This window comes from Haemaphysalis longicornis, unplaced genomic scaffold, assembly GCF_048455015.1.
Source record: "Haemaphysalis longicornis isolate Haplotype H1 unplaced genomic scaffold, Haemaphysalis longicornis Haplotype H1 scaffold_9, whole genome shotgun sequence".
Lineage (NCBI taxonomy): Eukaryota > Metazoa > Arthropoda > Arachnida > Ixodida > Ixodidae > Haemaphysalis > Haemaphysalis longicornis.
In genome coordinates, this window is record NW_027526460.1 from 80,441,192 (window position 1) to 80,467,229 (window position 26,038).

At 45.3% G+C, this 26,038-nt stretch overlaps 2 protein-coding genes across 3 annotated transcripts; one reads left to right on the forward strand and one right to left on the reverse strand.

Moving 5' to 3' along the window:
• Positions 1-661: 661 nt before the first annotated feature.
• On the forward strand, positions 662-15,028 carry LOC144153775 (uncharacterized). Of its 2 annotated transcripts, none has more exons than XM_077685500.1 (7): positions 662-815; positions 898-984; positions 1,082-1,293; positions 1,921-2,067; positions 3,292-3,518; positions 8,283-8,412; positions 12,328-15,028. In XM_077685500.1, the coding sequence occupies exons 1-7, from the start codon at positions 764-766 to the stop codon at positions 12,493-12,495; spliced, it is 1,023 nt and encodes a 340-aa protein (XP_077541626.1). In that variant the 5' UTR covers positions 662-763; the 3' UTR covers positions 12,496-15,028. The 2 variants fall into 2 exon arrangements, with proteins under 2 accessions (XP_077541626.1, XP_077541627.1); XM_077685501.1 differs by having other exon boundaries at positions 8,283-8,397.
• A 458-nt stretch (positions 15,029-15,486) lies between these two features.
• On the reverse strand, positions 15,487-25,806 carry LOC144153774 (NAD(P)H oxidoreductase RTN4IP1, mitochondrial). The gene is made up of 9 exons (XM_077685499.1): positions 25,393-25,806; positions 25,077-25,228; positions 24,906-24,974; positions 24,690-24,814; positions 24,331-24,379; positions 21,108-21,244; positions 19,664-19,847; positions 17,401-17,493; positions 15,487-15,841 (listed from the first exon to the last, which is right to left on the reverse strand). The coding sequence occupies exons 1-9, from the start codon at positions 25,616-25,618 to the stop codon at positions 15,698-15,700; spliced, it is 1,179 nt and encodes a 392-aa protein (XP_077541625.1). The 5' UTR covers positions 25,619-25,806; the 3' UTR covers positions 15,487-15,697.
• Between the last annotated feature and the right edge of the window lie 232 nt (positions 25,807-26,038).

Consider the following 26,038-nt stretch of genomic DNA (forward strand, 5'->3'; position numbering starts at 1 on the left):
TCGCAATTAGCACAGGACCAGGATAATCAGAGATCTATGGGAGAGGCCTTTGCCCTGTGGGCGTAGATGGGCTGATGATGATGAGTAGCAGAAAAATGTGCTTTTCCACAAATGGAACATGTGGCAGCAGCTGTTGCCAGGGGGGCGTGGCTCGTGCCACGCGTGTGGCACGAGACGTTGTCAAAAAGTTAACACGGGTGGTTGTACCTTTACAACAAAAGATTCCTTCCACGAAGGATTTTTACTAATCTAATCATTAAGACAAAGAGATAAGTAATTTTTAACTATCCTTGTATTCATTTTAGCAGGGCACAGTTATTCATAAAACAGACAGCTGCCTTCTATAGACTACTGTTATTCGCCTCTGAGTTTCGGTTTTATGCGGCAGTGGATGAAGGAGCGTTCATGAATTCAGAGGCGAAGAATATAAAGCGAAAGAATATCCTTCAATACGGTTTATTCTTTATATTATTCTCCTGTGAGTCTTTCACCTGATACCGCATGAAACCGAAACCGAAACTTGTTTTCTCTTTTTCGCTTATAGCACTTCTTCGCCGCTGTGCGGCAGCAGCCGTCTTAATGCGCGTGTTTGTTTTTGAGTTGACGTTTCAAGCGGTTTGAAAAGCTTCTTCAGCATCTGTGCGCTTGACGTAAGTGGCTCTTGTATGTTTACTGCCTGTCACTTTTGGCGCTGTCGCACCGAACATTTCAAACGCTACCACTCAAAACAGTGTGATATTTTCCTACTCCAACACCACCACTGATGCCGTTGCAAGTCAAGGAGCCCGCTGGACTACACGGCACGAAAGGCGATGGTAAGAACCATTCTTATTCATTTGCATCATAAACTGTCCGATTAACTACAAGCTAACGCTATCCTATTTCTCCAATCCCCAGAAGTCATACATTCGCTCGCCAAGTTGTTGGATAAGGTGCACCGACTCGAAGCGAAAAAGCGCGCAGCGCAGGAGTGCGCGAACTCAGGTAGGGCCACAATGCTTCGTTGCACCGTACGTGAAAGCATTGGAAAGCATCTCTGACTCTGCGTGTTATCCTCTCCCTTGCGTCATCGTGTGTTTAGAGTTGGGAGAACACATCGCCCTGGTGGAAGCCCAGTGTTCCTTGCTCGAAGATCAGCTGCGTTACGCGCGGAGAGTTCTGGCCTTTTCTACGAACCTGAGGAGCACCCCGGAGGTCTACCCGGACGTTGCGACGTCGGCCCTCAATGCGTACTCCAACGACGACGTGTTTCTTGACGATAAGAGCAGAGCGCCGAGAAGCACGACTCCAAAGGTGAAGTGTTTGAACCACTCTGTTGGCTTTGTCGCGCCCGCGTTATTATAAAACTGTCCGGCGGTCAGATTTTGTGTTTGCCCAGTTTGGGGCATGGTTTCAAACTGAAACCTGCAGAGAGATTGTTGCTGCGATAACATGCATGAAAAAGAAAAGAAAAAAAAAGAATGTGGTATGTCTAAGCTCAGCGCTGCATGCTCTGTCTCCATTTTGATGTGATCGAATGAGCGAAACTAATCGTATTTCTATTGCCTCAATGGTTGCAAAATATAAAGCCGCCGAAACTGAACGTAAACAAAAAATTCACAGATGATCACTTGAGCTATGCAACTCTGGTGGTTCTCTAAGGACTATATTTCGTGTGGTACGTAACAAAGCTGTCGCTTTAAATTCCCAACAAGTTAAGTAGCGGTACCGTGATGCTTTTATTTTATCGAAGCATTTATTAATCGCTGGCGATGCTTGCATTGAATGTTAAAATTTTGCCACGTCATGCCGGCTGTCGTACGTATTGGATAACATGCATACCTTCAGCATTAATCTTCACCATGACCAACTCTACTGTTCTTAGGCCTGCTTGATCTAGAAGCCACCAGAGTGACAACCTTTTCAAATCATTGCTGTCAGGTGCCTGAGCCGCCAGTGCCCGCGAAGCAACCACACAAGGCTCGCAGGTCGAAGTCGACATCTGCCGTCAGGCACACCAACCCTCCTCCCAGCCGACTGGACCAGTGCAGGCTGACCGTAGCAGATGTGCCTTTCATTCTAAGCAAAGTGAGTAGAGTCTGTATTTGGTGCTCTGTGCAGACATCATTGTCATCATCATCATAATAATCATCTTCATCCTATCTACACCCACTGTAGGGCAAAGGCCTCTCCCATTATTCTCTAATTACCTCGGTCCTGTGCCAACTGTGACCAATTTATCCCCGCAAACTTCCTGATCTCATCTGCCCATCTAACTTTCTGCCGCCCCCTGCAACGCTTGCCTTCTCTAGGGATCCACTCTGTTGCCCTTGATGACCAACGGTCATCTTGCCTTGGCATTACATGCCCTGCCCATGTCCATTTCTTCTTCTTAATTTCTACTACTATGTCTTTAACAAGGTCTTTAACACGCGTTTGTTCCCTGACCTACTCCGCACTCTTCTTGTGCCTTAATGTTGCACCTATCTCCTTCCGTTCCATTGCTTGCTGAGTCATGCTCAGTTTAGGTTGGACCCCTTTAGTGAGCCTCCAAGTTTATGACCCGTAGGTGAGTGCAGAATAGTTTTGTAAGAGCTAACATATGCATTACGTCATGTTGAACACGTGTCGTCGCCACTTGTGTAAAACACTAATATAAGGACAGAATGACTATAAATTGTCCCTTACGTGAAGAGTTGTAGTTATGATTCTTAATAATTTTTTACAATTGTTGCACATCAACTTTATGGCTGTGCATAAACTTTGGTGTTTGAAATGGGCATTCCAAATAGTTCCTTGCCACTGGCGCCACCGAGGTTTAATGAGCTGTAGAATTAGTTCCGAGTGGTGCATCAAAGAACTGATTCTCTTATTGCACTCACCAGGGTTCATAGTATTGGAGAATATGAAGATTACAGTGTTATGACCAACACTCTTTTGTCTTTTGTTCCTTCCGAAATGATTAACTATGTCTAATTATCTTGGTAACTAATTGACTTACTCAAAAAATAATGGCATATTTGAAATCAGTGGGAAAAAAAGCAGCAAGGCTGACAAATTTCACAGAGTTTACTTAACAATTAAAAGAAATTGTTTAAAGAGCAGTGGCCTCTTTTAAAGTATTTTTTATTTTGGACAGTGCAGAATGCTCCAAAGCAACTCCGTATTCTCTTTGCTCATAGAACTTCTATTGCGAGAGCAGTTTTGGAGTAGTTTTGCTCAAAGCTGCCAAGAACAGGCACATGAGTGAGACCACAAAATTGCCGCTCTCATCTTCTCAGCCATTTTGTGCGATGCGGCTTGTGTTTCCAGAGCACCAGTGCGAGCCACTCCCTTCCCGCCAACCTGCAGAACCTCGTCTCGCTGCTGAACAAGGCCAAGCCCCAGTGCAGCACCAAGCAGCAGGACTCCGCTGAGGACAGGCACCGTGATGTGTGCGTTGTCGGTGCCAGGGGTCTGCCCAGGAGCGGAAGCGATACCGAACTACGGGCGGCCTCTCAGCCCGACGCTGCTAGCAGGGACCTCGTGCACCTCCTGTTGTGAGTGCGACTCGGTGATATTTCATTCCGAGATAGGTACACTTAAACATGTTGGTATGCTGCGCCCCACTCCTATACCGGCCTAAAGATACAAAACCACCTTTATTTAAAAAAAGAATGTGAAGAATTGAGCTAAAGGTACATTTTAGGATAAAATAATAGCCACGTATCTGCTCCTTTCGTTGCAAATGCCGACGAAAGACGATAGTTGTCTGGCGCCCCTGCCAAGTAAACGCCTCCCTTCTCTTTCCCGCTTGCCTCTCGTGCTGTTCCTCTCCCATCTCGTTCCTCCCAAGATAACACGCTAGAGGTTTGCTCAAATCAATTTAAATTTACCGTGTTCCACTGCTCGAAGTCGGATGCCTCGATGCCAGCACTGCCGTACGGCGGAGATGCACGTGAATCGAGGCACCCTGCTACAACATTTATAGAACCATGTAGCCCTACTCCACGAGCATTCCAAGCAGAATGTGGAACCTATGTAGTGGAATCTTTCGTTGTTGTTGGCATTTGATTTCTTAAATGCCACCAGGTAGCGTGGGCAACCGCAGGCGACGGTTTTCTGCAGTGGATGTAGTACAGTGAAACCCCGATAATACGACTTTCAAAGGACAGCGAGAAAGCGTCGTATGACCGGGGTGTTGTATAACCGGGGTGCAGATAAATGCTGGCTTAATTGACGGTCTCATGCGAAAGGAGGGCTGTGAACCTATTTAAGCTACAATATTTAGCGTGTTCTCGCATGATTTACGAACCTTTTGCTGAAATTCCAAGTTAAAAAAAGCAACACCTATGTTGCGGACCAATCCTCTGTTGCGATTTTCTTCCACCTAAGCTAAGCTTACTAAGTAGACAGGCCATTTGTGTTGCGCTTTGTAGTCTGTAGCAGTGAGGCACTGTTCTTTTAAAAAGGGACACTACTGCTTAAACAGCTTCCTTTAATTGTTAAGTAAACTCTGTGAAATTTGTCAGCCTTGCTGCTTTTCCCCCTCTGATTTCAAATATGCCTTCATTTTTTGAGTAAGTAAGTCAGGTAATTACCAAGATAATTAGCCATTTTTGGTGAAACAATAGACAAAACAGTGTTGGTCATAAAGCTGTAATCTTTGTGTTTTCCAATACTATGAACCCTGGTGAGTGCAATGAGAGAATCGGTTTTTTGATGCACCACTTGGAACTAATTTTACAGCTCATTAAACCTTGGTGGCACCAGTGGCAAGGAACCATTTCGAATGCCCATTTCAAACACCATAGTTTAATGAGTTGTAAAATTAGTTCCAAGTGGTGCATCAAAAAAGTGATTTATTTACAGACTTAATTTATTTCAATGTATGGATTGTTGAAAGGTCAGTCTGTTTCAGTGTGCGGTAGACGTATTTATCGGGTGTACTTCTCTACCCTGGAAAGATAAAAAAAAAAAACTGAGAAAACTAAAAAAAAAAATTGACGTTTCTATTTGTGCAGGTGGTTCAAATTAATAAATGAAGCAAGATGTGTGGTTGAGAGGCATATAATGTTCATTCACTCTGTCGTTATGTGCGTACAAGAGGATTCACTGGGCATAGCTTTCCCGAGTGACTGTGAGCAGAAACAACGTAGGTATGTCATGAAACAATGTTCATCCTATCCTCAATGCATTACTTATCTGTGGTCTCAATTACATTGGAAGATTGTACTGCACATGAAGTAAGCCACTTGATGAAGGACTTACCAGAATCGAATAGAAGTTTCATTTTGGTTTTACTTTGTGAAGAAGAATGTGAACCTGAAAACCTCATTCCTTGTTAATACTTCTTGAGGAATCATTGACTCTCACCTTGTGAGTCGCCATCTTGAAATGACAGTTGAAAAAGCCCAACAAGAAGAAAAAGTTTTAAATTTCTCTTCCGCATACTCCTTGCACCATCTAGTGGCATTCGCGGTTACAACTGAGCAGTCAATCAGGCTGAGATGTTTTCAGGTTTGTGTAACCGAGGAAAATAATTTCTTATGAGCTGTGCACATCAATCGCACCTTGCGCAAGTAACGCTCGAAGAGCTGAGCTATCTTCTATATGGAAATGGTTAAAGGAGTACTGACACGAAATTTCTCGCTTTCAGTTTTTATGCTGTAAAGAATACCTATTGGCCCAGTAATTACGAAAATCGAACCGAAAGCCGTCAGCCGCCAACACAGAATTAATTATAGCACGTTTATTGCAACCAATTTCAAATTTGGTCGCCGCGCGGGAAAATGGCCGTTCGATGGCCAGCCTGCAAGCGGGCCAGCCTTACATCACGGTCTCACCCGTGACGTCAGGGACGTTTTTCTTTCCTCCATGCGTTCGCCGCATCGTCTGCTACGATTGCAGTCCGCACTTGCCCGCGCAGTCGACATGTCGTCTGAATCGTCAGACTCGGATGAGTCGCTGCCACCCGACAGACAGAACAACTTTATTTGGCCAGGCGATTAGGCCGGCGATGTCTTCGCCGTCGTCCGTTTTTTTAATATCACTGCGGCTCGGACCGGCGCAGATCGTGATAGCAACAGCTTGTCGCCACTCTTCTAATCAATCTGATCACGAAAAAGAAGCTCCACATGCGAGAAAGTAGATGTTAGTGTGTTGAAAATTGTGCTAGGAGTTGTTATCAGCGCTGAATTTAAAAGTGGCGTTCAGATATTTGCCGCGATGGTAAGCCTACGCTGACCGGCAGCGGAGGTTCGGCGCTGCGACCCAGCACTGCTGGCACCGCGGCGCGGCGAGCGGCCGAAAGATGGCGCCACCTGCGCGCTAGAATCAAAACAGGCCGCGGCAGATGTCTTGGTCACCGATTGCTGAAACGGAAATTATTGCCAAAATGCGAAAAAGGGGATGATAGTGTGGTGAAAAGTTGTGTAAGGGAGGGTCATTCGCAGTTGTACAGATACCAGTGATCAAATAGTCGCCACGATACTAAGCCTAAAGTTCCCAACACCCAAGGTGACCCGTGCAACCCCGAGCCCGCTGGCTTGGGCGACAGTTCTTGCGGCCGCCGCTGCGCACGAACTCAGTCCACGTTTAGCGCTGCATGTTGTCGCGTGGTAAATAATGCATCTTGGCGTCGGCGTCGATTTGCTCGGACAGGCTTCCACGAGCAGTACTTCGCATACCGCAAGCTTGCCATAGCACAACTTGGGCGAGCTCGGCGACGCGCACCGCCGCGTCGGCGCGGTGCCCGTCGACATCGCGCAGTTTTCGGCACCAGTGCCGAACACCATGCGCCGGCAACGAACTGAAGAGCAAAGACGTCGAACACGCAACGTTTACAAGCATTGCTCACACAGCTACGCCCACGTCTCCTGCCCAAACGAATACCACCGACAACAGCAGCGCAGGATATCGTTTCCGGTTCCGGAAACGACTATATGACGTCACCCTGAACCGGCCAGACACGCAGGCCAATGTTTCGTCACGCCGAAAGCGATTTCGCTAGTGCTGCCGATTTGTGGAAGCTCGCGGCCTGGACAATCAAAATCGATTTTAGATGTGATTCCGGCCTCGGATCGCTGCAAAAATTTCTGTGAGGCATCTGTACAAACTACTGAAGCCAATTATATCATTTTTTAGGTGTCAAAATTTGGTGTCAGTACTCCTTTAAGGTGTTTGTCCTAAATGATTGGTTTGGGCTTTTCAGAGCTCCAGTAAAGTAACGTGGCAAAGCAAATACCATACCAATGTAGATAAAGAACTCATGGCCTTAATAGCAATATAATACTCATATAGGCACCCACTTAATCTCTCTCTCTCTCTCTCTCTCTCTCTCTCTCTGTGTGTGTGTGTGTGTGAATGTGTGCATCTGTCCGTGTGAGTATGTGTGCTATGCTTCTTATAATGCTTCTGATGCTGATGCTTTCACAGGATTCTGCCTGTTTGAAAACATGCTTAATTTCCATGATGCTTGACATTGCTGACGTTACAGCCGCAAATAGAGCAGCGTGAACACTTATTCGAGTTGCTTAACTTTGTTTCTGGAGCAGTCTAATACCCCTGCAACACTGGCGTCCCAGTGGTGTCATTCGAACCGAATGTCATTTGACTCAAATGTGTGGCTTCGAATGCCATTCAGTATCTGCCGTGCTCGACTACAATGTCGATGGCATTTGAAAGCTTTACCAACTGCTTGCCATGCTGCCTGGCGCTGCTGCTGTAGAGTTCTGTTTTCACAGTATAATGCAACAATCAAATTTAGTAGCAGCTTTTGGCAATAAAATGATATCACATTATAAATAACGTAAGCTTTGACGGGGTTTTCGCTTAATTCTGAATTGCAATCGAGGTTTTTTTTGTGCTGTCTGGCCACACTGGTTTGTCACTTGCCCGCAGTGGGGCTGAGAGTATGGAATTATTACATGTTGATATCATGATTTTAGTGCACGAGAAGTACCTAAGCAAAGTCCCACAATTAAGAATATTTTGTCTGTTTCAAGTAGGCCAGAAATGTATTTATTTGTTTATGCTGACTTAGAACGCTGTGCGTGAAAGTGCTAGAAATGGCATTTGAGAGCCCCGAATGTCTCTCTGGGTGCTCATTTGGCTCAAATGTCATTTGAGCTGAACAGCATTTCAAAACGTATTGGAGCAGCACAACTTAACATTTGAGTCAAATGACATTTGGTCCAAATGACATTCGGACGCTAGTGTAGCAGGGGTATAAAGCATAACCCATCTTTCGGCCTTGCTGATCAGGGCTGTTTGTTTGACCATGCTTCCGTGTCATGATACTATTGTTCTACTCTTTTGTGCAGCCAAGGGGAGCAGCTGCTGAAGCAGTTGAACCAGGCTCAAGTTCCCGGTACGCGTCACTCCCTCAAGTGCCAGTGCCGACGGCTGATTAGCCGGATTCAAGCCAAGATGGCCGAGGTGGGCAAGTCGGAGGTACGGCTACTGCTACCCTGAAGACCAGATACACCTTTGGTCAGTTTGAAAGTGCTAGCCTTTGGTAACTCACTCAGCCCCATTCCAGCCAGGAGAGAGGTTTCTTTAACCAAAAAAATGCAAGAAATATTGGAAAACTTTCAAATTTTGGGCTACAGGGATGAGATATGGGCAGCAGTGGCCAGCATTAAGGACGTACCGTATTTTCGTGCGTATAACCTACACCAACAATGCGAAAATTTTAGTGGCACAGTATTGGTGCGGATAGTACGCGGGGTTTTTCGTTTAATGCAGCTTCACGGCATTGCGTGTTGTGTCGTGAAGCTCCTACGCAGTAACATTGACTAAGCCTTCCATGGCAGCGATGGCATAAAACATATGAGGAAAAGGAAGAAAAACAAGGATGGGTGCTAGGAAGCCAGACAAATGGTTCCTTGTGGCGAGGACTTTGTTGCATTGACATCTATGGCTAGCTGACGGGGAATTGGAAATATTTCATCGAAGTGGAAATTTCGTTGAAGCGGACTTCGTTGTAGCGGGATTAGACTGTACAATGCTAATGCTGCTTACTTGCAACACCTGCAGTATTAAAAGATGACGTTGCTGCAGCTGCCGTATCAAAACATTAAATGCGAACAACGCAAAGGTGGTATGCGGACAGTGGAAACGGGTCACTGATAGTCCAAAGTGTAGGGGATGCGTACTTCATTTGCGGGCGCTGAGGGTGCCTTTCCCATGCTGCGCTCGGGTTACCTGAGCGCTGGACGTAATATGACTTATCGTGTTCGGTGCCTTCGGTGCTGCACCAGCGGGGAGTAGGAGTTTTGCCATTTTGCTTCACTAAATAAACGGCTGAGTCCTAGTAACCGATCGGTGTGCACTCTTTCTTTGTCACTAGCCAAATGACGAGACATCAAGTAGCACTTGTTTGTTGTCCTTTTTGCTGTCCGTATCCCATTTGTGCTGTTCGCTTCGTGTGTTACTAGCTAGCTGCTACCCTCACACTTGTTTGTTGTCCTTTTCGCTCTCCGTATCCCATTTGTGCTGTTCGATTCGTGTGTTACTAGCTAGCTGCTACCCTCACACTCGTGAAAACACTGAATGCAACTAAATATAAACCGCTCATAGTTATTCAGCCAAAATCGCTTAGAGACGTAGTAAGTTCACATTTAAATTTGTGTAGGTCGTGCGAAGATTGCTTTCTTCATTACAGTCGCCAACCGATTTTGGAGACGCCCTATTTGGTGCACCTACCTGAATACCCGGACTCTGCCATGGCACCGTTACACGCTCCATAGAGTCAGTGTATAACACTTGACCAAATTTCGGATGTTTGGAAACCTTTTAGTTCGATGTTCTGCAATTTTTTTTTTCGATCAAAAGTCAAAAGCTACTGAAAACACGAACAATATCGCTGGCATTTTGTTTTTCTGCAGCCTTTATTTTGCGTTGCATGCGTATCACCAGCTGATCTCGCATACAGCCACGATAGCAGGCACTGCGTACATCAACAACATCCCGCGAGCCATGTGGAGGAAGGAAGTTGTTAGTCGCTACGGTGGCCGTTTAGTCACATATGGTCAGTCGTGCTGTTTGTATCGCCGCTTACACCGACATGCAAGCTGACCTATTGGTACTGCAACGTAGCGCTCCGCAGAAATATATTGACAAGTTTTTCAACCTGCTCGGTAAATGAAATTACTTTTTTTCTGTGAATTTGGTTTTTCGGGCTGCACTATTTTCCGGACGCTATCACAGCCCATTGAGGGTCCGAAAAATCATTCTGTGGCTGTATATGTAGGGTTGTTAGTTTTTGGATTTTATAATTTTTTTTAAATTGGGGGAGGGGGGTAAAAATCTGTTGCTATTTCTCAAACTGATAATCAGGGAGAAATTGGGTTTCAAAGTTAGGTTTTTTTTTTGATAAATCTACAGATTTATTAGGTATTACACTCGGTTTATTTTATCAGAAGGTATCACGAGCTTCTTAACTAGCATTAAAATTTGTACTTGTTCCAAGCTGGTAATCGGGGGGGGAATCAGGTCTTTCTAACAAATACTCCCCGAAATTTGGCGTTTGTTTGGAAATGAATTAGTAATGATGACAGCAAACAGCATTGATAACTTCTAAGAAATTAAACATTTGATTCACAAAAAGCTGCAGCAGGTCATCAGTTTTTTACACATCCTTGTTTGCGTACATTATCATCTGCATGCGGACATATCTGAGCCGGGGCCAAGTTCTTCCGACATCACAGCTTCTGTTAGCCAGGCACAAAAATGTCAGCGCAGCACTTGCCAGCCTAGGGTAGCGAGTGGTAGAGTCATGCCAATACTTGATGAGTTCGAAAGCTGTGGTTTTTGGGGGCTTGATTCCAGCAAGTACTGGTTGGGAACGACGGACTGTCAGCCCACATTGTACAGATCGCTACTTTGAAAAGGGGAAATTGGGTTTAACCTGATTCTCCCGAAACATGTTCGGGGTGTAGCAATAGGGTACAGTAAAGCCCGCTTATATCAAACAGCGCGAGGATTGTAAAATAGTTCGATAACTTATATAAGAGCAATCTTGCCGACGCAGTCACGAGCTAACACTGAGCTCTTACCACCCTGCAGTTCACTATTGATACACTTTCTCGGAAAGAAAACATTAATTTATTGGGGCAGAAGAACTGCGTGAGTGTAGCCTCCACGTAGTTCTTCACAGTATTTAAACAGTCGACAAGCACAAGACCGCTGCCCTCAGTGGCACTGCAGTATCGCCGTAGCAGGGCCACGGAAGTGACGGCTTCGCTTGTGCTCGGAAGCGGTTTGGAGGCATCTTTGACAGAGCGGAGACAAGCATGGATACAAGTGAATAACGTCAAACCCAACGAACCAAGCAAGTGCGCGCAGGGAGTGGCGTGGACTTAAGTTTGTTGACACCGCATCCCGCAGCGCCCAATGTGGTGCTTTCGGCTCCGACGGCATGCATGCGTGGAGCTAGACCACTCGTTCACGGACGGTTTCGACGCGCCTGAGCTCGCGCGGGAGTCGCAAGCAACACCTGCGCCACCGCTCCGCACCAATGCATTGCGGGAAAGCCTGCCGCATGCCTAAGGAGAGCGAAAAATCCCGCGTGGGAGAGTTCGATATATCCATTGTGAGCAAAATCGCGTTCGATATAAAAAGTTTTAAATGCATGTACTTTTTACCAGAATTATACAAGGGTTCGATATAGGCAATAATTCGATATATCCGTGTTCGATATAAGCGGGCTTTACTGTAATATCGCGTTTTACCTGAAAACGAACAACCCCATGTATATGCCACTCTAAAAAAAATGGCAGCACCTACACTCCGTGGATGATGGCGAGGGTGCGGAGTACGGGGACTCGAAATGACATCCAAGTTGCGCTCCGAGTGACATCCGGTTTGCGCCTCGACCGTCATTCTATTTGAACCGTGAGTTGCACCTTGATTATTCCCTAAATAAAACTGCAACTCATGGCTCAAATCGAATTCCGCTTCATTTTCGCTTGATGGTAGTGTGCGCACGGATGGACGCGAATGGACATTGGGAGGTCCTAAGGTACTCTGCACTGTTACAGGTGAGGGAGTAAGACGTTTGAATCCTGGGTACTAACTCACGGTCGTAGCCCAGTGGGTAAGACGACTGACACTAAATCTGTCTCGTCTACCAGACACAGGCTCGAATCCTGCCGGTGCCTGTGCGATTTTTTGCGATTGTGAATGCTATGCGCACGGACGCGGACAGACATTGTGCGGTCCTAAGGTACTCCGCACCTAAAATGCTGGAAGCGTTTAAGTCCAGTAGTCCACTCATAAAGCAGCCATTTTCATACTTGTGGTGTAATTTAAGGATCCATATTCCGCCCCTCCTTTTTATAACCAGACGGCATGGTTCTTTTACAGAATGCTTCTTCAGGGAATGCAGATTCGAAGTCAGCACAGAAGAAGAAGAAGAGTAGCGCCACCAAGCGGAGAGCGGCGTCTACGTCTTCCCAAGGTGCCGGGCCGTTCAACCGCATCTTCATGCGGGAGTTGAGACGGATTCAAGACCGTCTTGAAGAGCAAGTCTGAGCGAACCTGCCACTCTACACCACAACATTGACTTTCACGAGCACTGAATGTGAAAAATTTCTCGACAATGTAGTCTCAGGTAGCCACTGATGCAGCTCCAGGTTTGTGGACTTTATGCGTGCTGCTGTTGTTTCAACCAGAAATTGGAAACAAAAATTGATTGAGCCTCCTTCGACGTAAAAATGTTCTCTTAATGTTGACAGCGAACAGGGTTGCAGGGGCGTTAGTCAGACTCACCGTTTTTGTGAATTTTGACGAGTGCATTCCATGTGGAAATCACCAGTGTGTAGTGATTGCTGTTTCAGTCATATCTGTTGTTTCGATAGACATTCCAGTTTCGTGCGTTTGCTTGTGAAGCAGTCATCTGCATACACTATTGCGACAGCTCTAAAACACTTCAAAACTTCAATTGTCATCTTACATCTCCCTTCATCAGGCAGTAGTGCAAAAGAGTAACTTTGTTTGGGCTTTCTTTACACTGTACACAGCACCGGCAATCCAAAATCCCTGCTTCGATTACCTATGTTGCTATGTGAAGCATTAGAACGCTCCTGCAAATGAAAACTTGTTTGTCGGCCATATGGCCCAAAGCCAATGAAAGAAGAGAGGATGTGGCATGGGTAGCGCTTTATGCCAGAATAACAATGTGAGGATTTGAAAGGGGAAACAGCCCTTAAAGACCACATGGTCTTCACTCTACCATAGCAAATTGATGTCAATGTTGCACTCACTTGAATGCTAATAACATCGATAACCATGTTTTTTTGCACTCTTCCAGTTGAAAAAGTGTCTTTCATGGCTCAAATGGCGCTGAGTGGTTTTCCAAGGGCCAGTTTGTTTAATTTGAACCCAGTTGTATTTTTTCTTCAAAGCATTAAATGGCCTACAGTCGACACCAGCATAGGCATCGAAAGTCAGTCCCAGAGCTGCTTTTGACTGCGATGTGTCCCATATCATGTGCTATTAAATCAGACACAGAGAAAAGCAAAGCGTGGGCACGTGCAGGTTCACATGGGAAACCACAGAATGCCTCCAGTCAAGTTTCAGCTTTTGCATTTTGCATTCCCAACTCGAGTTTATTGCATTTTGAAGGGTTTTTTTTTTTTTTTTTTTTTCAGTTTTCAGTGCAAGTTCAAGCAGTTTGGCAGTAGTACTCTTGCCTTGTCAGCCATTTAGGTTTTGTGCCATATTTTTGCTGCTTCGAATGATACTCAAATCCAGCTATATTAAAATGGATGACATCGCAGAAGAAATGAAAGCAGTTCTAGGTCAACAGTGTCTTCACTGTAAACTGAATGTGCACATAGGTTGGGACGCCGAAGTGGTCCTTTTTTTTCCCTAAGTGGCCTTGAGCTATCAAAAAGTTACCCTGCACACGCATTTGCCATACATTATGCACTCTCTGTCATTGGATAGTGCTACAGTCAAGCGATGTGTGTATTATGCAAAGTTGGGCTGCTAAGCACAAGACGCGGGTTCAATTCCTGGCCGCCGCGGCTGCTTTTCTGATGGAGGTGAAAACTGAAAAAATGAAGGAAGCTCACACTAACGTGCAAGACTTAAATGTAGTGAAGCTGTACACAGCCTTCACGACCAAAACAAAATTTGAAGTCCACAATTGCAGCCGATTTGCTTCTTCTTCCCTGCCGCAACGACCTTTACTCGATAATTATTGCTGTAAGTGTGAGCTTCTTTAATTTTTTAGAAGTGTTAATCATTGGACATCACCTTGGAAGTGCGTACGCTGCGACATGTCTGTCTCGTTCTGAGCAAGTGTTGCCGCGATTGCGCCAAACGCTGGAGTCTTTATTTTTTTTTTTTTTTGAGGTAATCTTGTCCAGTCTCCCTAATTGGGTATGTTTGGCCTGACAGACATGTTCCGAGAACACTGGGAGGTCGCCGTGAGGTACGCACCCGCAAGTGCTTGGCATTTTCTTGGTTTTTTTTAACTGCCGGTGGTCGCCGCAATCTTGGCCAATCTCCCTAAGTTGGTGAGCTTTGCTTGACAAACATGCTCCAGGGATGCTGTACGGTCATTGCGAGGCACGTACACACGAGCGCTGGGCATTTTGCTGGTTTTGTTAAAGAAGCCATGAAGACAAAATACAAGTTGGGTTTATTAGAAAGACAGCTTAGTCCCGATAACAATGGTACCAATATCATCGCAATCTTCGAACAAATAATGGAGATATTAAAGAAAACGTGTGAAGCAGTCGCGACCCCCTAGCCAATTTCCCGCAACTTTTCTATGACGTCACGCGGAACCTTGTTTGTGTGATTGGCGGTCGCCTAACTGACCTGTCGCGACGGCACATGACTGGACGTCTGTAATGGGGCCTCTAGTTCCACTTGACCGCATCACTTGAATGCTAACGTGCAGTTAACGCACTGAAAATTATGTTTTATTGTTGGCCCGTGTGACGTCATTCTTGCTCATAACACGTCACTGTGGAGCAAAATTTGAAACTTTATAAATACTTCTTGCTTTTTTTTTTTTTTCGTTAATAAAACATCTTTTGTGGCTCTAATGGAACTGAGTGAGATACTGAATCCTAGTTCTTTCAAATTAAACAAAGTTGTATTTTCTCTTCATGGCTCCTTTAAAGATCCCCAGGTGGCCTGTAATATAATCCAAACCTCTACACTACAGCTTGTGTCATAGAGGCGTAGCGTTTGCACAGTGAGCATTCAATTTTTTGTGTGTGTGTGATTATGCAAACCAATTTCTAGCATCTGGGGACTGAACTGTTATTAAAGTATGTTTGTTATTTGTGTGTCTGCCGTGGGGGATGAAACAGCAGGACCTTTGCAAGGTCTGTTATATCTAGGAGATTCTGTGGGAATGCAGTGAGCAGGCGTCATTTCCTATGTGGGTGAGACATGTTAGCATCCTATTCGTTGTTTTTATCAAATGAACAATGCCCGGACCTTGTTGGGATTCTGCATTGCAATGTGCTTTTTTTTTTTTCTATTTATTCGCATTACACAAAACAAACTTCTTTGTAGCAGTTCGTTGCAACATGTTCAACCTAAGCGAAGCCCTACCCACATACCAAACAGTAACGAACATTCCATCAACACAAAATCAGTTCCTTCCCTGAGTCGCTCATGGCAAAAAACATGCCTCTTATCTCACTGCATTTGCTAAACCTATCAGCACTGTCACCATCCACGCATATAAGTTGGTAAATAGCCCTAAAAATCACAGCCTTTGTGCTTTGTCGACTGGCTGTTGTTGATCGGCAACTGAGATCACGATCTTTCCCCTCGCGTGGCCTTCCTTTATCTTGTGGTAGGCCGCGAGGGTTTCCATGAAAGGGTAGGTGGTGCTCACGACGGGTGTGACCTGAAAGAAATGAAAGGTGAAACATGGATTTACACGCTTATTATTGAATCGCTGACCACATGGGAGCTTTCTTAAAGGGACAGACAACCGATTTTTGTGGAGTGCTTATCCTCTAGCTCGTATGAAAGCCGATGCTTTATATACTAGTGGGGTAACACAAGGAATTTCTAACTAATTGCCATAAGTAATTTTATAATTTGACACTAAACTTCCCGAAATCTGAAAGGTGGGACTACTGCACATATACCAAGCAGCTCCGTCTGGTTTCAATGCGAGACTCAAAAATCTCATGAAGGAATAGTAAAGACTGCATTTTATTATTTTAGGTGAGGACGAGGTTTTAAGTACCAGTAGTACCTCTTTCCATCTCGCGTACAGTTAAAAGTTCATTGTCACTGTCATGGTTGCCAACGTTCGTTTTGGCAGCATACGTAACGCTGGTAGGCCTGAAAATTCCGCTTTCAAATGTTCTGGGGCCCTACGAGGAAAACACTTTTGGTTCAAGGTGTTTTAAGTGATGCCCTTTCACTCGGGATAGCAAGCGAATACTCCACAAAAGCCACACTTTCAGTTCTTGTTTAAAGGAACACTAAAATGTAAAAGCAAGTTTGTCGATATCACTAGACTAAAATGCAATTATATCACTCGCAGCAACAGCAGTTTCTTATTAACACAGGAAACTCCAAAAGCGTAGTAACAGGGGTCGGCACCCCGTACACTTTCCTGCAGTACACTTTGTAGCATCACAAACCTTGAATGCGTGGTCAGGCAGGATTGGTAGAGCTTGCATAAGCATTTTCTGAAACAAACGTGGAGGCAGCAGGCCCATGCCATTGCAAAATAAATGCACGCAAGAACTTTTGATGGTCACGTGCTTTTGAAGAGACACGAACAGTAGCTAGCTCACATAAAATATGATGCCACAGCCCTGGGAGTAGACTGCGTTTCAGTTTCGATTTCATTGAAATGTTTCGCTTTGCGTGAAACCACAGTCAAAAGATAAAAGCATGCGGGTGAACGCGAGAGCCTATGGCACCTACTGACCCCTAGCACATGCATACATGAAACAGCCCGCAGCAAAAGCAGATATTACTAGCGCAATCGACCAGAACCGAAACGGCCGTGAAATTGTTTCATCAACTGCAAATGCATTTTTAACACCTGCTCCCAGGGGGTGCCATGTCATGCACATTCCTTGGAAAGCTTGGTTTTGCCAGTAAAGACCGGGGCGGGGGCTTGGTGGCCAATTTTGCTCTAAGCTGTTACACTGAGATGGCATCAAATACACACACCATTTCTGATTGGCTACAACAGAATTGAAAGCCAATGAGGACAGGATTTCAGGAAGATGGCAACAATTGAGTAATACCGGGCTAAGCCTAATGGGGCAACCAAAGTCACCTAATCTGTGTTTCTGTCACTGGCTGAAGACTGAACCTTTGTCGGGTGCAAGGTGAAGTGAAAGGCAGCTGTTCCTGCTGTACTCTCTCTCTAAATCTGCTGTGGTGTGTAAGTGTTACACAACTTAACGGGTGATATGGAGGCAGTGAGAAACGTACCTTGCCCAAGTCGACCAGCTCCGCAATCTCCCTGAGTGCGTCGGCATTGGTGCAGAAAAATGCCCACCGGGCACTGCGGCCGTCTGCCAGCTCCTGCAAATTTGGAGAGGGCAAATTTGTTGAAATCAGAGCAGGACTGGCACAAAAAATGTTTTTTAAAGGCTGCTGTAAGGCTTTAGAACAAGGTGGTACAAGGTGGAGCAAGTATGCTTGTATCATGGGAGTAGGGGAGTGAGAACCACAAACATAGCACCCTTTATGTGTGTTGTTAGCCAGGAGATGAGCGAATGATAAGACAAACACTCTTCTATGTGGTCTTAAGGGGGGACTCACCTGATTACACTCCTATGGCACTACAAATTCATGACCCACAAGCAAAAGCATCGTGTAACGCTAAAAAAAAGTTTTACAGATACAGTGAACCCCAGAATGAACTCAGTAAAGACGAACAACATCTTTGCCTTCTTGTAACGTCCACAATGTAAAAAAACCTCCGCTTCAGACGAATTTCTGATAATACGAACAAATTTTTACGGCCCCTTCGAGTTCGTCTCAACGGGCGTCTACTGCACGTGAAAATGTCCCTAACGGGATAGTTTTCTTATTTTAGAAATATTTCATTTCTTTACTGAAATAAAAAGTAAACAAGAAACACATTTTGGTTGATGTGGTTTTCATAAGATAGTGCTAGCTGCCTAGCGAGCGAGAATTTTAATTTTATTTCAGTACAGAAGTGATTTCCGAAATAAGCAAACTAGGCCGTTTGTACCGTTTTCATGTGTCTGCAAAACTTTTTGTATAGGTGCCCGATCGTTTTTAATAAGCCCATGGGTCATGAAGTTGTAAGTCGTATTAGAATGTTAACAGGCGAGTTCCCCTTAAAGAAACGGCGGCTGCACGTTCTGAGGCAGCAGCTTTTTGTTGTTTCTGTGCCCAGTCGTGCTTCCTTGCGCGTGGGCACTCCTTCAATTCCCGCTCTTCTTCATCCGGGCGATCAAAATTGATTACTGCATTTTCCAATGTATAATTCGCGACTTTTTTCTCAAATTTTCGTTGGCACGTTTCATCCACCGGTGCGACTTACCCTATGTACGGAATAAATTTGGTACGTGGTGGCCGCGTGTGGTCCGCACTCAAAAAGGTGCCTGCATGCTGCGTGATGTCAGCGCACATTAAGAGACACAGCTCTATGGTCTAAATGAATGAATTATTTGTTAGCGAGTTGAAGGAAGAAGGCTTCAATATTTTTGCCTAAACGCCGTCTGTAAGTACATGCCACGTGTGTATCAATAAACCATATGAGAAAAGTTACTTCTGTCTCGACTTCGGACGGTAGATGCACGTGTCTAGCACTGCTTACCCGGGGGATGCGTTCAGAGGAGGCGGCCGTTGCAACCATGTGTACTTTCGCTGCACTTTCTAATGAACTGAACCTCTATGAGTTTACGTGATTAACAAATGCGTTTGTACACTGGTGCATCTTATACACCGGTGTGACTTGAATACGTTTTTTTTTTTTCGGAAAAACTGCAGTTTTGAAGGGCGACTTATACAAAAGTGTGAGTTATAGACCAGAAAATACGGTAATAGGGACCGACACAAACTGTGCCAGTGGCATGACACCGCAACCGGTAGAGAAGCACAGTGAGTGAATGCAGGAGGTAATGCTTGGCCCATGTGTATATCACTGCAAACAGCGATTTTGAAAAGCGGAATGGATGGTTTTTCAAATGACTAAGTTGCACTACTGCACTAAGCTGCCCGCAATAAAGGGAACAGTGCACGTGAAGCTGCACTGCAACTTTTTGGGTGCAAGGATGGGACAGTGCTGCCAACTTGCCCAAATGTCGAGCCTAGCATTATGTAAAACATAAACAACTAACCCAAGTTGCATATCTTGCTGGGCAGCACCCAGGGCGTGGTACACAGGACATAAGATAAGGACAGCATTCCCACTAGCCCGAACCTACAAACTAGATGTGGGCCTCCAGTTCTACAAATTGCTGGGCAATGCTTGGAAAACAGGATATGAGGCACGATACATGCAGTAAATTACTGTAAACCAGCCCAAAAGCAGAACACACACCAACTAGAGCAAATGTCAGCCTCCAGTTCTACATTTTGCCCGGTAGCGCCCAGGGACCGGGACATGAGGCATGATACATGCAGGAGGGTGCTGCCAACTACCCCAAACCTACAAACTTGCCATGATGTTGAAAACGTACCAAGTAGCCCAAATTTTGGATCCATATTAGTTCCCCACCTTGACGGTGAGCTGAACGGCTTGGCACGCGGACAGCGCCATTCCTGAGAGAAGCCCCATGTCATCCGTGTTCCGCAAAACAGGCGAGACGACTGTAACGTAAGTCGACAAGCGCCCCCTGTGGAGCAGCTTGGTTGGGGAGAGGCCCTGGTGAGCACCAACACAGTCGAGGATAAAGTCAAACCTGGAATAGGGAGAGAGAGAGTGCAATTAATGAATAACATGGACTCTGACTAGGCCGTGAACATGGAACAAGAATATGTATCAGAGGCGAAATGACCCAATGCAGAGGGCGTGCGCAAGTGACCGGATAATGTCACATTGAAAGCCAACGTAGACTACAAAGCTTCGTAGCTGCAAAGGATAGGGAAGCGGTACCGGATGGATGAAATGGTAGCAGCCACAATTCGTTCCGGGGCTCCGCAGTGAAATGCTGATCGCGGTGGCCCCGTAGTTTCTTCTTGCATGACAGATGCCACTAGCACTACCTAGGCTAAGTGCTTGTAGAAAAACTTGGAGGATCACTAAGAGGGTTCAACTACAATTGAGAACGACTCAGTGAGCAATGGAACGGAAGATGATAGGTGTAACATTAAGGGACAAGAAGAGAGCAGAGTGGGTCAGGGAACAAATGCGTGTTAAGGACATATTAGCAGAAATTAAGAAATGATGATGATGAAGTGTTTGATATGTTATCTGGCTGCCCCCGTCTTGTTCTTGCTCTGGCCGTGACCGAACTCCAAATTGCTACTGCAAGGTTTGTGATTAACTTTCACAAATTGGCCGAATTAAAGAAAAAGATGGAGCTGGTGCTGGTGACTTCAATAAAAGTAAACAAATCTCACGTGTGGGAACAAGGTTTGTTTACATCTTGATGTCCAAGATAGCTTCACTGGCTTCACTGCAGGCCCAATGAAACTAAAGAAAAAAAAAAAACTTTCTTTCCGCAATCTTACCAGCACTTCAATGCCCTAACCAGTGATTTTACAGACTAAAAACTACCAGGACTAACTTGCAGAAAATAACCAAAGCGGTCACCTTCTTATCGGATAGGCACACTATGTGGTTGTTAAATAGGTCTACTAGGACTATTGACAATAGAGAAACGTACTGCAATAATCATGTGGCAAGTAGACTGTCAGGACAAGAAAGTAATTATCCACATTATTATCACCTTTAATAACAAAAGGTGTTAACCACGCCCCCTTCCCTACTGAAATCTGTGAGGCAGTTATCCATGCACACAATTATATAATATTCAGAACGATTTAGTTAACAAGCCTTTGCTGTACTGAACTGAACGCAGCATAATTTGGGAATGCCATTCTAAACTATGATTGCAGCGATTCTGTTTTATTTTGACATCACTATTAATGAACAACACTGCCTTCGAGTCTTTCAAAGCGATAACAAAAGAGCATTCTTAGACATGCAACACACGTACCTTGGCCCGTTCAGCAATTGGGCCTCGAAATCCGGCGCTGTATAGTCAACGACATTGTCTGCCCCGAGTCTTGAGACCATCTCCACAGCAGAAGTGCTGCACGTGGCTGTGACCAATCCATCCCACGCCTTCAACAGCTGCAAGGAACAAGATGAATGAATGAATGAAGGATAATGCAGAGAGGAGGCTTTTTAAAAAAATTAAAGCCGTTCCACTCAATGCGAAAGCTGTCAGAAGTACAGAGCAGTGATTCGCCATAATGGGCTGTAGCGCTGTTATCCGCTCACTGCTACCACCCAATGCAATTTAAATTTCCCACCTTTGCCATGCTCGAGCGCCCCCCGCCTGAAACAGTGCCAGCAGGATTCCTGTTCTTTTTCCTGCACGTGCTGGCGTTGCACTGCCACTTTTTTTCGCTTACTATCGTAAAAACCACAACCCAACAGGAGTCCTCAACTAAATGAACGTGGGTGCACGGGTACTTATGTTTTGCTTCAAATGTACCAGCAGTTTTCTTTGCGCTAAACAACGGGGAGTTGTTTGACAAGCGCCAGCGGTTCACGAGTTTCAAACGCTTATGACTATATAAACCGCGTGGCTTTCGAAGCCTCTGGGTTACGCCGCGACGACAGCTGCTACGACGCAACGCCGTGTGGCTCTACTTGGGTTCAGCGAGTGAGCTACGACGACAAGGCGAGCCCCTAAAGTGCTCTGCACTTAAAAGCCCTGTGGTCAGGGGGATGGAAAAGGGATTGCAAAAGGCGTCGCAAATCAGTTGTACTATAAATGTAACAACGTTCATGCTCAAGTGTCATTATCAGTGTATACTTGTCTCTTGAGGTCCCATTGGAGCAACACACACTTTGGCATTCATTCCCGTTTGCGGAAGAGAGTGTCCAGCATAGTTCTTGGAGGCACATTACGGTTGGTGTGGCAAGATTGAGGAGCACCTGTGTTTATTTGTGACTGGTTAACTGCAAATGTAGTGAGTCAGTCTTAAACCATTTTATAGAGAGAATTTTTTAGTGCAAAGTCTGTGATTTTTAGATGCGACGCATCTCTTGCTCTGAGGCATGTCCCTCCTGTGTCGTCATCGCGCCGTCCGTCCGCATCCCTCCTCCGTTCTTCTGTCCGACCACTCCGACAGCTGTGTGCAACACTCTCACTCCGACTCATTATCATAACAACAGCTGCTGCGCTTGTTTTTGCGCGCGCTTCGCTGCGTTAACAACTGTTCCGGCGCGCGCGGTGTGCGCGCATGTGCGACTCTCCTCTGCTGTCTTCTCTCCTTCAGGCGCTGTGAATATAAAGCGGGTAGCGCGCTGCGGCGGTTCAGTCAGCGCTCGCTCTCGTTCGACTCCGCGTGACTTTGCTTGACGACTCTGTGCTTGACTTGATTCTTCCGATGAAGACGTGATGGAAGCGACGGTCCCTTCAGCGAGTGGGCTAACACAATCCAATACCAGCGTCAGCGCAAACGTTCAAGGCAACGTTACGACCAATTGAACCCTCCGATGCGTCGCATCACATCAGGGTTCCCTCGCGGGAAGATGGGCGTAATTTTTTTCTAATATTTCAGGGTTGTTCATAACATACTCAACATGCTCTAATGCCGACGTCGAAATTGTGGCGCTTGCAAGGAACTGCGCAAACAGGCCTGAGAAGGTTCCGCATGGAACAACAAAAAAAATTTTTTTGCTCTCCTGGGTGTAAACATCGGTGACAGCTCCCGGTTTTCCAAACTAGGAGAAGGCCGCCCAGCGTTCTGGTTTTTTCTATCATTTATTTTTACTCAACTACAGTAAATGTTTCACTCACTCACTCATTTACTTGTAGCAATTAAGAATGCTTCGTTGCTTTGAAAGGGAAAGCATTATGGCGATATTCATCAAAAACAAAATGAAAGCTACATCATGTTTGTATCTTTGGTACAACAGCGACCAAGTGTGCGAATTTCGAGAATGACAAGGAAAAACTGAACTTGCGCAGGGATATCGTGCAATGTAAAACCTTATGCACGCCTAGTTGTATTTCTTTTTATGTGCAAAGCATTGCTATCCAAAGCTGGAACTAGGAGCAAAAACATGCAACGGTCTCTCTTGGTAACGAGAGCGCACGTTGCTGTCGAAGTTAGAATTGGGATAAGCCTCGGGCCTGAACTTGGTGTAGTTTGTGCAGATTGGTACAAGGAAAACAGTACAGTTGAACCTCGTTATAGCAAACACTGATATAGCGAATTATCGGATATAGCGAACTGAATAGAAAGCTTGTTTGGTCACTCATCATTTCAATGACACCTATTCTTTTTATGACGAAACCTAAACCTCGAGAGCCACGCGATATGGCTATAATGAAGAAATATTTGGTTCCTGCGAGGCACAAAACTCGACAGCTACCATATTAAAAGCAAAATTAAAAAAAAGAAAGAGGGACAAAACCATTTTTCAGTAGCTTGAAAAACTGCAGAAGTAGAAAAGGCCCTTTATTGCGTGGACACTGTGAAAAACTTCAGTCCCCTCAGACTGTGAAAAGTCGTCAGGCGAAGGCCACATCCTCCATCAAGTAAATCAGAACGCAGGCCTGTTTTGCCAAACAAACTTTGTTCTGTTGCAATTTCACGTTCTCACGCTCAGGTGTGTTCAGTTTGAAATGCCACAAGGAGACAGATAAGGATTACCTCGTTCATAGCGGGTTCGAAGCCTAGAACAATGCGTTTTTTATCTAGGATTGTTGTGCGAGCCAGATTGCATTGCGAATTTATTAGAAGTGATTTTTATCTGTACAGTTACAATGAATACAAGATATAATGAACTAATCTACTGCCCCGATACTACTTTGTTATCAGAAGGTTCGACTGTAAAAGGGTCAGGACTTGAAAGACTAGGTAAAACTGAATCCATGTGTTTCTTATCTGTGGTCTCGATGCTGCACATATGCTGTGCTGCTGGTAACAGTCAACATGCATTGGCCATGATACACTCAAAGTGACTTAGTCGTCGGCCCATAGACTTCAATGCAGAACTGTCAATTCCCTCAGACAGCAGGAGAGGTTTGCTTTTCGTATTAAGCGAGATTTCATTGCATGCAAGTATATAAACTTAAGTTTGTGTCCTGGATGCCACGGCATATGATGTGCGCTGCTATAAACATTAAGCAGCATGAATTTTATTGTGCAGCCCTACGCTGTGTTGGTGGTGAAATGGAATTGTGAGGCGGGCGTTACCTGTACTGCAAAGGTTCCAACACCACCAGAGGCCCCAAGAACCAGGCACCTACGTAAAAAAGAAAAAAAAAACGAAGGAAAAGTAAGGAAACTTGAAGGAGGATAAGGCGTGAACTTTAACTAGACATGCAGAGTTGAACCACGTTGATTATTTTGTCTGTGTGTTTGTAATTCACGAATAGAAATATACACCAACACACGCAGCTTCCAACGCTTTAAGTTCCTGCCAATTACTTCAAAAGACGAATTTAAAAAGAATTGTCCTTACGTAAGATATTACTTTTATGATTGCATACTGAAGCTGTTTGACAACTATTCGGCACAACACGTACAATGCTCTGAGAAGTAATCTCGCTTACCTTTTATTTCTGGTCGTGTGTCGGCTAAGATTACCCACAGTGCGAATTCCGGCCCACGCCGTCAGTCCGGCATAAGGCAACGAGGCCGCCTCGACGTGGCTTTTCTTTTTCGGTTTCTTCGATATCTGTGCACAGTCAGACGTGATTGAGGATTTACTTAATGCTTCGGTCAATCAAAGTACCTCAATACGCATGCGCACAGTAAAGCGAACGCACAATGTTTGCGGGAACCGTGGTGTACTCAGCGTGCGATCCCTGCCGGCCAGCCAGTGTAGCGCCCCACACCTTCAAGGAAAGTGAAATTGGCGTCGTTTACAAGCAATAAAAGAGAGAGAAAAAATACCAGACTCCAAACAGAGCGCTGTTCGAAACGTGCAGTGAACTTGCCTCATCGCCGACATTAAACTGCTTCACGCCGTGTCCAACCGCCACGATTTCACCGGAAAAATCCCTCCCCAGGATCACAGGAAACCTTTCACTGCTACCAGGAAAGTACTGCAGCATCCTGAGTACGTCGATCACATTTCTTCCGTAACCATCTGGGAGAGAAGTTATTAGATCGTGCTTTAATGCTCTCTATGTGAACGCAGCTTTGCATTCCCTATTCCCCCCAAAAGACGAACACGAGAAACCTGAATAACAAACGCTGTCTCGACCAACGTTACTAGAATTCTAGTAACGTTGGTCTCGACAGGGAGCTCACCTAACATCGCCACATCAAGCGGATTGACGCTGGCTGCGTGGATTTTCACGAGCACCTCGTTCGAGGACTTGAGTTGAGGAACGCGTATTTCTTCGAGCACGACGCCGTCGATGCCGGCGAAGTTGTGGGCTTGCCAAGCTTTCATCTTCGCGGGCAGGGCATGCAACTTTCGTAATCCGAAAGTGAGAACTTTCCGCCGGGTGTTCAGTAAGCGCAGAGTAAGCATCGCGCCTTTCCTTGCTGCCTGTACTATCTTAAAGCGATGAGAACACGGTAAAACGCAGACGTAATGAGTATTAAGATCAGAAGCAGGGTGTAAACAACTGCTTTGCTATTATTAGCACGCCACTGTGTTCTACTGCATCCTCTTCTGGGACGCAAACACACCGGGCGTGTTGTTGTGAACAATGTTGCCTACGTCGTCCTTCATTTTAGGCTGTTATAAGCGAATATGAACACTTGTACAGTTGAACCTGAGTTATGACCAAGGAGGATATAAAAAACTTTCCTTGGTTATAGCGAACACTAGTATAGCGAATAATTGGTTGTAATGAACTAAAAAACTAACTTTGGTTAGTAAGGCTGTATGTCAGTGACACTTATTGTTTTTATAACGAAACCGAAACCCCGAGAGCGGCGCGCGACT